Source organism: Carcharhinus amblyrhynchos, chromosome 8, assembly GCF_965287045.1.
Source record: "Carcharhinus amblyrhynchos chromosome 8, sCarAmb.v2.hapA, whole genome shotgun sequence".
NCBI lineage: Eukaryota > Metazoa > Chordata > Chondrichthyes > Carcharhiniformes > Carcharhinidae > Carcharhinus > Carcharhinus amblyrhynchos.
Window position 1 is genome coordinate 95,275,521 of NC_137331.1, and position 13,116 is coordinate 95,288,636.

General features: G+C 41.9%; 1 protein-coding gene across 1 annotated transcript in view; it reads left to right on the forward strand.

The window, feature by feature from the left end:
• Positions 1 to 13,116, forward strand: part of scap (SREBF chaperone) — a 170,699-nt gene that overhangs the window by 92,624 nt on the left and 64,959 nt on the right. The window contains exons 4-5 of the mRNA XM_080194528.1: positions 3,694 to 3,851; positions 12,725 to 12,945. Of these exons, the coding sequence (XP_080050654.1) occupies positions 3,694 to 3,851; positions 12,725 to 12,945 (379 nt within the window). The remainder of the gene's footprint in view (positions 1 to 3,693; positions 3,852 to 12,724; positions 12,946 to 13,116) is intronic.

Here is a 13,116-nt window from a genome sequence, read left to right on the forward strand (position 1 = left end):
ACTGATAGTTCAGGAACACAGATAGCACTAGACAAGAAAGTGGCAGGAAGTACAGGATTTGGCTTGGTGTGCACCACTATCAATATAATACTTAGCATCAGAGACTGCTTGAAGGTGTACACTACTGACAAAATAGCCCGCAAGAGGGAAACAGCAAGAATAGAAATGCAGTTGTTTTAGGAGTTCCCACAGTCAGGGTCAGAGGTGTTAACATTACTGTCATCTTGAATCCCATGTGGCTTGCTGCCAAGTTAAAGGATATCATGAAGAGGGTGCAGAATATTTTGTAGAGAGAAGAGAATGTGCCAGAAGATTTTATATGCCAGTGGTGCCAATGACATGGGGATCCCAGGTATTGTCGTCCTAAGGTCAAATTTTAACTAACTGGGGAGGAAGTTAAAAAATCATATAATAAAAATCGTAATCTCTAGATTGCTCCCTGATCACATGCTAGCAAGAGTAGAAGTTGGAAGACCCTGAGGATCAATGCATGATTTGAGTCATGGTGCAGGGGAGATGATTTCAGATTCTTAAGACATTGTGTTATGCCCCAGAACTGGTCCTATTTGTTCAGTAAGGATGGATTGCACCTTCACAGGATTGGGGCCACTGTACTTAGGGTAAGGTCCACTAGTGTGGCTGTGGAGTATTTGGACTGAATTGACAGACAGATGGGAACCAACATATAGAAGCAGGAAAGAAGAATACGTGGACATTTTTGCACTGGAGAAGGAAATATTATTATATTAGATAGGAGGAAACCAAGAGGGGAGACTTAGGACTTACAACACAACTTTTTGTTATAGTATGTAAGCACACAAAATGTGATGAATAAGGTTGGTGAGCTATACAAACAAAAAGCTGTGTTAAAATTTGATGTTGTGACAACACCAGAAAAGTGACTTAAAATGATTAGGACTGGGCACTAAATATTCAAGGATACCAAGTGTTCAGAAAAGATCGGCGAGGAATAAAGAAATTACAGATTAGGGAAGACGTTGACATATTGGAAAGTGAGGATATCTGAGTGGGGACAAAGCATCCATTTGATTATACTTCAGAAACAAAAAAGAGATGATCACGCTACTGGGGCATGCTATAGGCATCCAGATAGTGAGTGAGGCAGAGAAAGATTTTCCAGGGAGATGGAACAAGCAGACATATTGTCCTTCTCCAGTGATGAGGTGAGCAGTGAGATAAGTGCCTAGAACAAAGAGACTGAAACACTCCCCTCTTGTCTGCTACGGGAATCGTAGCAGGCGAGATAGGAAATTCGGCGGAGCGTTTCAAGGTCTGTTGATTTGGGTGGGAATTTCGAATCTTGGGGTGTGTCAGGCCATAGAATCCTGCCCAAAGTCAGTGTGTGGTTGAGGTGAATAGTACTGATTGTAGGGGAAGCTGGGTCAGCATTTCACAGAAGAGGCATTACATGATTAAGATGGTCAAATTTGATGCGGATAATGAGAGGAAACTCGAGTGAAGCATAAAGAGCAGCGTGGAGTGGTTGCGCTGAATGATCTGTGTCTGTGCCGTGCGTGTTATGTTTTCCTATTTCTATCTCATTTCTTTTCACTCCCCACCTTTCATGGTCTCTATTCCCACAATGTCATGAATCAGATCATCAAAATCATTCCGAAAATCATCCTGATGAGAGCATGAGGCAGAATTAAACCACTTATATCAGAAGAACAAGATTCCTTTGTAGGAAAAGGAAGAAAAACATTTGTGTTGAAAACTATAATGGAGAGAGCAATAGAGGGCCAAAAAGATGTACACCTATGTTTTATAGTTTACACCAAGGCATTTAACAGTGAGGTTATCTAATTTGGACATGGAAGGGAAAGACTTTGGAATACATACTGGGACCAAACAACAGAAGTCAGAGTAAAGAATAAATACAGAGAATGAATTTCTATAAAGAGGAGTGCAACAAGTGTTGTAACTTTGCGGCTGTTCACGTCAGATGGATCTTCCAATTTGACTGATGGCACACCCCTGCCACAGGTTTCCCAGCAACAAGGGTGGATTCAGGCGTGCCACCTCTGCGTGAGAAACACGCAGTGGGGAGGCCAGAAAATCTTGCCCAGAGTTTTGGTTGGTCTCCAAATCTTTTCAGTCTCCACAGTGAATTGATTTTAAGATATCCAGAGTGGCCAGAATATAAATAATTTGTGGTATGTTGTTGCCATAATAATTATGATAGAAGAAAATCCACAAAGGCTTGTGGATAAAATTGTAACCAACAGTGACAGATGGGATCACATTAAACTTCAGCAAAACATTATGCTTGATAATATCAAAGAAAAGGACAACATAAAATAACAGTGGAATTGGGAAAAAAGGCAAATAGAATAATTTTCCTATTTGGGTATCCTAATAACTTTTGATAGAAGTAGTGATCAGGAAGCACAGTACACTTGTAAAACAAACTTTAAAATGTTAAACCACTTGAGAAATAAGAACATCTCTATGGGAAACAGAGTGAGATTATTAAAATACTACATCTGATCAATGTTACTGTCTGGATGTGAAAGTTGAAATATAAGCAATACAATGAAAGGTAAATTAAGGCAAGAGAGAAGTAGCTTCTGAGACATCTAGTGAGGACAAGGTAACTAATGGGGAAATTTTGAGGAAAGCCAGTATACAAGAACTTCTGCAAATGATGGAGAAGAAATAACTGAAGTCCTTTGGGTATATACTTAAGGAAACAGAAGCTAGAACATCTGGTAGTGACAGGAAAATTGAGGGTTTTAGAACAAAGGGGAGACATAGGAGGAAATGTCTTGATTGCAGGACAAGTATAAAATAGCAGAACAGGTATAAAATTTGAGATCAACACCAAAATATCAAGAACCATGAAAATTAAGGTCGCTGACTTTGTAAAACATGGCACCTGAAAAACTTGATATATTTGAAGTAAAACAGAGAATAAATTAAATATTTACTTGTGATATGAACCATCCTGTTATGATGGCTATGAAGGCCATCATCAATAGATCTCCCCATGAACTTTGAAAAGTATGAGCTTTCTTATTTAGTGAGCAGAGGCTTGCCCAATGAGAAACAGCGAGGGTTTTTAAACCAGCTGTTCAACCTGAACTGGCATTGTAGGTCACAAGGTATAGACTGTCTAGCTGTAAGCCACAGTAGCAGGCCTTCTGTTTGGTGCACTGGAAAGGGTCCTTAGCTGAGTTACTACATTCCAAGGACTGAAGGTAAAAGGCAAGCACTTCCCTCCCACTTGTGACTGAATTCTCATTCACCAAATTCCCAACATGTACACTGCATTCATGACCTTCCTGTGCAATTGCCCATCAACCGTTCTGTTATACCAGTCACTTGAAACTTTTCAAAAAAATCTTTACATGGCCTCTAGTTCTGTGATCACAACATACACTGACCAACTTGATTCCTGGCTATTTTAAGATCCAGACCACTTGGAAGACCCAGATCATACTGCTTCCCAGACTGTTTCCAGGAAATGAACTGATTTGCTCAAATCTGTTCGTAATTCTGTTTTAAACCCCAAAAGATGTATTTGGAAATGTACTTTGCTATTTTCAACTTTGTTATTCAACATTATGTCTTGACCATTTTGTGTACAGCAATATTTGTGTTGTTTGAAGTCCAGCGTTAATGCACTTAATTTTCAAAAGGGCATGATAATTTCTGTGTCTTTTTTCTTTCTAGTATGTTGGACCTCCGGTTGCATATATCCAGCAGATATTTGTAAAAGCTATTGTATCCCCTTGGAACAAAAACCTAATTGCTGTGGATGTATTTCGTGCTCCCCTATCAAAAGTTTTTCAGCTGGTGGAAGAAGTAAGAAATCACGTCTTTCAAGACAGGTAGTTAATCATTCATACTGTCACGACACAGAATTTCAGAGCTCGTGGCTCTATTGCACATTTGGTTAGAGCAATTCAACTGAAATCTTAATTCCAAATGTGACCCAGATTAGTTTTGCTTTTGTATCAAGTTCTTTGAGCTTGTAGATATCTGCAGAAAAGACGGAAAATAACAAAATGAGCAAGAAAAGTAAATAGAGTGAATTGGTGTAGTTGGTAGGTAGTTTTATTTCTCGCTCACTTTTCTGCATAAGCCATTAATCTAGCTCCTTTAATGTGTGAACATTGGTTGCATTCGGCATTACACCCAAGTGGTGTAGACTTCAATTGCAGAGGACATTACAATAAGGTCTTGTCATATCCTCACCAGATATATATGGGGCGGCACTGTGATTAGCAGTGCCTCACAGCACCAGGGACCTGGGTTCGATTCCTAGCTTGGGTCACTGCCTGTGTGGAGTTTGCACATTCTCCCCGTGTCTGTGTGGGTTTCCTCCCACAGTCCAAAGATGTGCGAGTTAGGTGAATTGGCCATGCTAAATTCTCCCTCAACGCAGTGGCAACTAGAGGATTTTCACAGTAACTTCATTACAGTATGATGTAAGCCTATTTGTGACTAATTAAAAAAATTCACACAATCAATTGTTGGTTAGCAATCAAGAACATAAGAAATAGGAGCAGGAGTAGGCCATCTGGCTCCACGAGCCTGCCCCGCCATTCAGTGAGATCATGGCTGATCTGAAAGTGGTTCAATTCTACTAACCTGCCTGCTCCCCATAACCCTTAATTCCCTTATTGATCAGAAATCTATCTACCTGTGACTTAAACATATTCAACGAAATAGCCTCCCGCTTCAAGGGGCAGAGAATTCCAGAGATTTACTACCCTTTTGAGAGAAGAAATTCCTCCTCAACTCTGTTCTAAACTGACTCCTCTTTATTTTGAGGCTCTGTTCTCTAGTTCTTGTTTCCTTTCTAAGTGGAAAGAAGCTCTCTGCCTCTACCCTATCTAGCCCCTTCATTATCTTATATGTCTCTATAAGATCACCCCTCAGCCTTCTAAACTTTGAGCACAGGCCCAATCTACTCAAGCTTTCCTCATAAGCTAACCCCCTCATCTCCAGTATCAACCTGGTGAACGTTCACCATGAACCTGGTGGAGCTGATTTTTCCAAGAATCCAGAGACCAATTATAGCACCATCATTGCCATTGCAGCTGAAATCAGGTAATACAGAAAAACTGATCAAATCAGAGTCCTTCCAAGTCAGCCGGGCTGAACCTAACAACCCTTTGTGCAAGAAAATGTGTTTAGCTATCTGGGCAACAGTAATGCCAATTTTTTATTTTAAAAATTGATCCAAGCTGCTTGACCAAGATGCCAGCTGTGTTTTTATGGTAACAGTCTCGCCTCTAAGACGGTGTGTGATTGGCTCAAACTGCACTTGAGGACTCAAGTAACCTAATTATGCTGACCCTTCAGTGTAACGGAGTGTTTTCTTGTAAGAGGTGCCCACCTTAGATGAGATGTTCAGCTGTTGTTCCATCTGGTCCCTCAGATCAGCATAAATTTTTCATAGTGCTGTTTAAAGAAAGGTAATTAGTCCTCGCCAACATTTAGCTCCTAGTAACAATACTAAAACAAATTAACTCATCATTTATCTTGTAGTTTTTTTGTGGGATCTTGACAGGTGAAATATTGAAGAAAAACAGAAAATGTTAGAAATTGTTAAATTGCGGCCTGATGGTGTGACATTTCTTTGCGATAAATCTCATTTATTTAGTGTGCCTGAAACACATGAGATGAATGTGCAATTGGGTCATCCTCTTCATTTGTGATTTTAAGTCTAATAACCAATTATTGATGTAATATTATAGAATTGAGATTGTGCTACTATTTCATTCATTAAAATAATCTCACATTCTTTGCCTTTTATGGATCAGTGTTTTTTGTGGATCCCTTAAATTACTGATAGGATTATTTGTTAAAATTATTGTAAATTGAGAGTAGGTTTGAAAATGTTGCATGCACAAAGTAAATGAGGGGAATGAAGCTGATGTCTATGTACACTTTGAAAAGGTTCTTTAAGTAGCATGTATTTGACTTGCTATAAAATTGAAACTAAAGGGACAAAATGGAGTTGAAGTAGTAGTCATAGACGTGTACAGCCTTTGGTTCAACTTGTCCACCCCACCCAGTTTTTACCACTAAGCTAGTCCCAGTTGCCTGCGTTTGGCCCATATCCCTCTACACCCATCTTACCCATATAACTGTCTCAGTGCTTTTTAAAAGACAAAATTGTACTCACCCCCACTACTACCTCTGGCAGCTTGTTGCAGACACTCACCACCCTCTGTGAAAAAATTGTCCCTCTGGACACTTTTGTTTCTCTCCTCTCTCCCCTCTCACCTTAAACCTATGCTCTCTAATTTTAGACTCCCCTATCTTTGGGAAAAGGTATTGACTATCTAGCTGATCTATGCCCCTCATTATTTTATAGACCTCTGTCAGATCACCCTTAAGCTTCCTACGCTCCAAAGAAAAAAGCCCCAGTCTATCCAGTCTCCTTATAACTCAAACCATCAAGTCCCAATAGCATCCTAGTAAATCTTCTCTGCACTTTTTCTAGTTTAATAATATCCTTTCTATAATAGGGTGACCAGAACTGTACACAGTATTCCAAGTGTGGCATTACCAATGTCTTATACAACTTCAACAAGATGTCCCAACTCGTGTGTTCAATGTCCTGACCAATGAAATCAAGCATGCTGTATGCCTTTTTCACCACTCTGTCCACCTGTGACCCACTTTCAAGGAGCTATGAACCTGTACCCTGAGATCTCTTTGTTCGATAACTCTCTCCAACGCCCCACCATTAACTGAGTCCTACCCTAGTTCGTTTGACCAGAATGCATCACCTCATATTTATCTAAATTAAACTCCATCTGCTATTCGTCAGCCCACTGGCCCAATTGATCAAGATCCCATTGCAATCGAAGATAACCACCTTCGCTGTCCACTATGCCACCAATCTTGATGTCATCTGCAAACTTATTAACCAAGCCTCCTAAATTTCCATCAAAATCATTAATATAAATGACAAATGACTCTGGACCCAGCACCGATCCCTGAAGCACACCACTGGTCACAAGCCTCCAATTTGAAAAACAACCTCTATGACCACCCTCTGTCTTCTGTCATCAAGCCAATTTTATATCCATTTGGCTACCTCATCCTGGATCCTGTGAGATTTAACCTTACGCAACAACCTACCACATGGTACCTTGTCAAAGCCCTTGCTAAAGTCCATGTAGACAACATCAACTGTACTGCTCTCACCTACCTTCTTGGTCACCCCTTTAAAAAACTCAATCAAATTTGTAAGACATGATTTTCCACTCGCAAAGCCGTGCTGACTGTCCCTAATCAGTCCTTTGGTTTCTAAATGCCTGTAGATCCTGTCTCTCAAAATACCTTCTAACCACTTACCACTACAGATGTGAGGCTCACCAGCCTGTAGTGCCCAAGCTTTTCCCTGCGGCCCTTTTTAAACAAAGGCACAACATTTGCTACCCTTCAGTCTTCAGGCATCTCACCTGTGGTTATCGATGATACAAATATCTCTGCCAGGGTATCCACACTTTCCTCCCTAGCCTCCCAGTGTCCTGGGATACACTCCATCAGGTCCTGGGAATTTATCTTCCTTGATGCACTTTAAGACTTCCAGCACCACCACCTCACTAATATGTATACTCCTCAAGACATCACTATTTATTTCCCCAAGTTCCCTAACATCCATGCTTTTCTCAACAGTGAATACTGATGAGAAATATTCAGTTAGGATCTCACCCATCTCTTGTGGATCTGCTCATAGATGACCTTGTTGATCCTTAAGAGGCCCTACTCTCTCTCTTGTTACTCTTTTGCCCTTTTTGTATTTGTAGAAGACTTTTGGACTTTGTTTTGGCAGATAAGGCAAAAGAATCTCGTGTCCCCTTTTTGCCCTTCTGATTTCTCTCTCAATTCTATTCCTACACGCTCTATACTCTACAAGGGATCCACTTGATCCCAACTGCCTATGGATGTCATGTGCCTCCTCCTGCTTCTTGACTTGGGCCTCAGTGTCCCAAGTCATCTAGCCTTGCCCTTCATTTAAAGAGGAATGTGGGACTTTGATGTTGTGGCCATTTCTGAGACATGGATAGAGCAGGGTCAGGAATGGATGTTGCAGGTTCCGGGGTACAAATGCTTTAGTCGGAGTAGAGAAGAAGGTAGAAGGGGGGGTGGGGTAGCATTGCTAGTCAAGGACTGTATCACAGTGTCGGAGAGAAAGTTTGATGAGGACTTGTCAGTTGAGGTAGTATGGGCGGAGATTAGAAATAGGAGAGGAGAGGTCACCCTGTTGGGAGTCTTTTATAGACCTCCTAAAAGTTCTAGAGAGGTTGAGGAAAGGATTGCGGAGACAATCCTGGTTAGGAGTGAAAGTAATAGGGTAATTGTTATGGGGGACTTTAACTTTACGAATATTGATTGGAGTTGCTATAGTTCTAGCTCGCTAGAGGGGTCAGTGTTTGTACAAAGCGTGCAGGAAGGTTTTTTGTCTCAGTATGTAGACAGGCCAACTAGAGGTGAGGCTATATTGGATTTGGTGCTGGGAAATGAGCCAGACCAGGTGCTAGACTTGGAAGTTGGTGTGCATTTTGGTGATAGTGACCACAATTCGGTTACGTTCACCTTAGTGATGGGAAGAGATAGGCATGAACCTCGGGTCAGCAATTTTAGCTGGGGTAAGGGCGATTATGAGGCTATCAGGAGTGAATTAGGAAGCATGGATTGGATTAGGGGATTACAGGGACTGGGAACGTCTGAAATGTGGAGTTTTTTCAAGGAGCAACTACTGCGAGTCCTTGATAGGTATGTCCCTGTCAGGCATGGTGGATTTGGTAGATCTAGGGAACCGTGGTGCACTAAAAGAGTTGAGTCGATGGTTAAAAAGAAAAAGGAGGCTTATGTTCGGATGAGATTGGAGGGCTCAGATAGTGCACTAGAAAGCTTTAGATTGGCTAGGAGGGAGTTGAAGAGTGAGTTGAGAAGGGCTAAAAGAGGACATGAGAAGACTTTGGCTGATAGGATTAAGGAGAATCCTAAGGCGTTCTATAGGTATGTCAAGAACAGAAGGTTGGTCAGGCCAAGATTAGGGCCAGTTACAGACAGCAGGGGGAAGTTGTGTGTGGAACCGGAGGAGATTGGAGAAGTATTGAACCAATATTTCTCTTCGGTGTTCACGCAAGGGGACATGAATATAGCTGAGGAGGACATTGGGTTGCAGGGGTGTAAAATAGACAGTATTACGGTTGATAAAGAGGATGTGCTGGAAATTCTTGAGGGGCTGAAAATAGATAAGTCCCCTGGTCCGGATGGGATCTACCCTAGGATTCTCTGGGAGGCTAGAGAGGTGATGGCAGAGCCTCTGGCTCAGATCTTCAGGTCGTCATTGGTCTCTGGTGTAGTCCCGGAGGATTGGAGGATAGCGAATGTTGTCCCATTGTTTAAGAAGGGGAACAGAGACTTTGCCGGGAATTATAGACCGGTGAGTCTTACTTCTGTTGTGGGCAAGGTTTTAGAAAAAATTATTAGGGATAGGATTTATAGTTATTTGGAGTGTAATGAATTGATTAGAAATAGTCAGCATGGTTTTGTAGCGGGTAGGTCATGCCTTACTAACCTTATTGAGTTTTTTGAGAAGGTGACCAAAGAGGTGGATGGGGGTAAGGCAGTTGACGTGGTATACATGGATTTTAGTAAGGCGTTCGATAAGGTTCACCATGGTAGGCTTCTGCAGAAAATGCAGATGTATGGGATTGTGGGTAATCTAGGAAGTTGGATCAGGAATTGGCTATCGGATAGGAGACAGAGGGTGGTGGTGGATGGTAAATATTCATCATGGAGTGCAGTTACGAGTGGTGTGCCTCAGGGATCTGTTTTGGGGCCACTGTTGTTTGTAATTTTTATTAATGATCTGGATGAGGGTATAGTTGGGTGGATTAGTAAATTTGCTGATGACACCAAAGTTGGAGGTGTGGTAGATTGTGAGGAAGGGTGTCATAGTCTGCAGGGAGACTTAGATAGGTTGCAGAGCTGGGCCGAGAGGTGGCGGATGGAATTTAATGCGGAGAAGTGTGAGGTAATTCACTTTGGTAGGAGCAACAGATGTGTCGAGTATAGGGCTAACGGGAGGACTTTGAATAGTGTGGATGAACAGAGGGATCTAGGTGTGTGTGTACATAGATCCCTGAAAGTTGGGAATCAAGTAGATAAGGTTGTCAAGAAGGCGTACGGTGTCCTGGCGTTTATTGGTAGGGGGATTGAATTTAGGAGTCGCAGTGTAATGTTGCAACTGTACACTACTCTAGTGCGGCCGCACTTGGAGTACTGTGTGCAGTTCTGGTCCCCGCATTACAAGAAGGATGTGGAGGCGTTGGAGAGGGTGCAGAGGAGGTTTACTAGGATGTTGCCTGGTATGGTGGGGAGGTCCTATGAGGAGAGACTGAGGGATTTGAGGTTGTTTTCGTTGGAAAGAAGGCGGCTAAGAGGGGATCTTATTGAAACATATAAGATGATTAGAGGTTTAGATAGGGTGGATAGTGATAGCCTTTTTCCTCGGATGGAGAAAGCTAGCACGAGGGGGCATGGCTTTAAATTAAGGGGGGGTAGCTACAGGACGGATGTCAGGGGTAGGTTCTTTACCCAGCGGGTGGTGAGGGATTGGAATGCCCTGCCTGCTGCAGTTGTAAATGCGTCTAGTTTGGGGGCGTTTAAGAGATCTCTGGATAGGTTTATGGACGAAAAGGGATTGGTATAGGCTAGTGGGTCATTGTTTTTGTAACTGGTCGGCGCAACATCGTGGGCCGAAGGGCCTGTTCTGCGCTGTAATGTTCTATGTTCTATGTTCTATGTACCCTACAGATACAAAATTGGCTAGAAAACAGTGAAGTGTGCTAAATGTTTTTCCAACTGGAGGGAGATGTACACCCTTCAATGACCATTAGTAATGTAAGAAATAAGAGCAGAAAGTGGCCATTTACCCATTCAATATATTGTCAAGTGGCTTCAAGTCCGTTTTTCTTTTTGCTCAACTGAGGATTCCCACCCAGCATAGTTGATAGGAACTTCTACAATGTGTAATTTTGCTTTTGCTCACATCCCTTCCCTCCCTTGCAGCACCATGATAGGATTTTTCTTGTACCCTTCTGCTCCACCAGCCTCTGTAATCAACAGATTATCCTCAACCATTTTCATAAACTCCAGTGTGATACCACTACCACACACACCTTTCCTATCCTTTGCTTTCAGCATGCTAAAGAGACCATTCTCTCTACAAAATCTTGGTACATTTCTCAGTCACCCCAATGACCAGTCCCTTCCCAATGGCACCTTTCTGTGCAAGTGCAGGAGATGCAAAATAGGTTCTTTCACCTCCAACCACCTTATCCTCAACCCCAAACGCTTAGAACCATAGAAACCACAGAAAATTTACAGCTCAGAAAACAGGCCTTTTGGCCCTTCTTGTCTATGCCTAGTCCCACTGACCTGCACTTGGACCATATCCCTCCACACCCCTCTCATCCATGTACCTGTCCAAGTTTTTCTTAAATTTAAAAGTGACTCCGCGTTTACCACTTTGGCCAGCAGCTCATTCCACATTCCCTCCACTCTGTGTGAAGAAGATAGAACCACTTCTTCCAAGTAAAACTGTGAAGTACTTTTATGTCATTCAATTCATTATCACTGTTGATAATGTAGTCTCCTCCTACACTGGGGAGATCAAATGTAGACCGGTTGTTTGCTTTGTGAAAAACTTCAGTTCAGTCTGCTAGCACAACCCCAAACTGTCACATCTACTCAAACCTTTCTGTCCAACTGTGTTCCACTGAAGCTCAATGTAAGCTCAAGGAACAGCATCTCATATGTTGTCTCTGCACTCTGCAGCTTTCTGGACTCAGGATTAGTTCAAAAACTTTTCATCATTACCTGTCTCCACCTTGTTCTTGGGTCTTTATGCTGATTTGTTTCTTTGATCGGTGGATTTAGATGGCTGCCAAATCACCATTCGTGCCTCGTCCTGACACAGCATTTGTTTTTTTTAAACTTTGGCTTTAGTGTTATGAAATCATTTGTTAATTAACTCTCTTGTCTGTCACCCTATGAAAGATATTTTCTTTCATTCTTCTCTGCCCCTCTCCCTGGCTTAAAGATTGTTTTTATCAGAACAGAAGGAAGGTCATCAACCTGAAACATTAATTCTGTTTCCTTCCATACTTTCTGCCTGACTTGTTGAGTATCTCTAGTATATGTTGGTTTTATTCAATAAGGGGATGGCTGATTTAATTGTGGCTCCACACCACTTTCTTGCCAGTTGCCAAAAACCTGATATCTCTGATCTACAAGGGAGTCAGCCAAACTTGGCCTTGAATAAATTTAATGGCCTAGTCTCCACTGATGTCAGAAATAATGAGTTCCACAGACTAATCACGCTGAGAGATGAAATTTCTCCTCATTTCCAACTTAAATGGAAGACCCTTTAATTTGAAAGAGTGTCCCCTAGTTCCCCCTTGAAGGGAAACTTCTCAGTATCTGCCCTTTCAAGCCCCCTCAGAATCTTATAGGTTCAGTAAGATTATCTCTCACTCTGCTAAACTCCAATAATTTTAGGGTCAGCCTTTCCTTCTGTGCTGCATTGTTCTATAATTCTATAAACAAAGCACTTACAGGTGCTACAAATTCTCACCAACACCTAAACATGATGTTGACACAAGGAAAAAATGATTCTTTTTGTGTGCTGGTTGAAACTTGTATTTTTTTTTATCATTGACAGTGTTGGCACCAAAGGCCTCGAGAGTGTCTGCCTCCAGGTCACTGATCTACTGCCTGGGTTAAAGAAGTTACGGAGTCTACTTCCTGAACATGGCTGCCTCCTCATCTCGCCAGCTAACTTCTGGAAGAATGACCGTGGTCACTTCGATGCTGATCCCGATATCATTCGTACTATTCACCAATACGAGCCGAAAACTCTCCAAACTTCTGCTTCGCTCAAAGGTAGCTTTGATTCTTTTCAAGGTCTGATGAAAGACCATTGATCTGAAACGTTAATTCTGTTCTCTCTCCACAGATATTGCCTGACCAGTTGAGTATTCCCAGAATTTGCTGTTTTATTTTGTTTGCGGCATCCACTGTGCCTGCCTTTTGGATTCCTGGATTTGTGGTTGC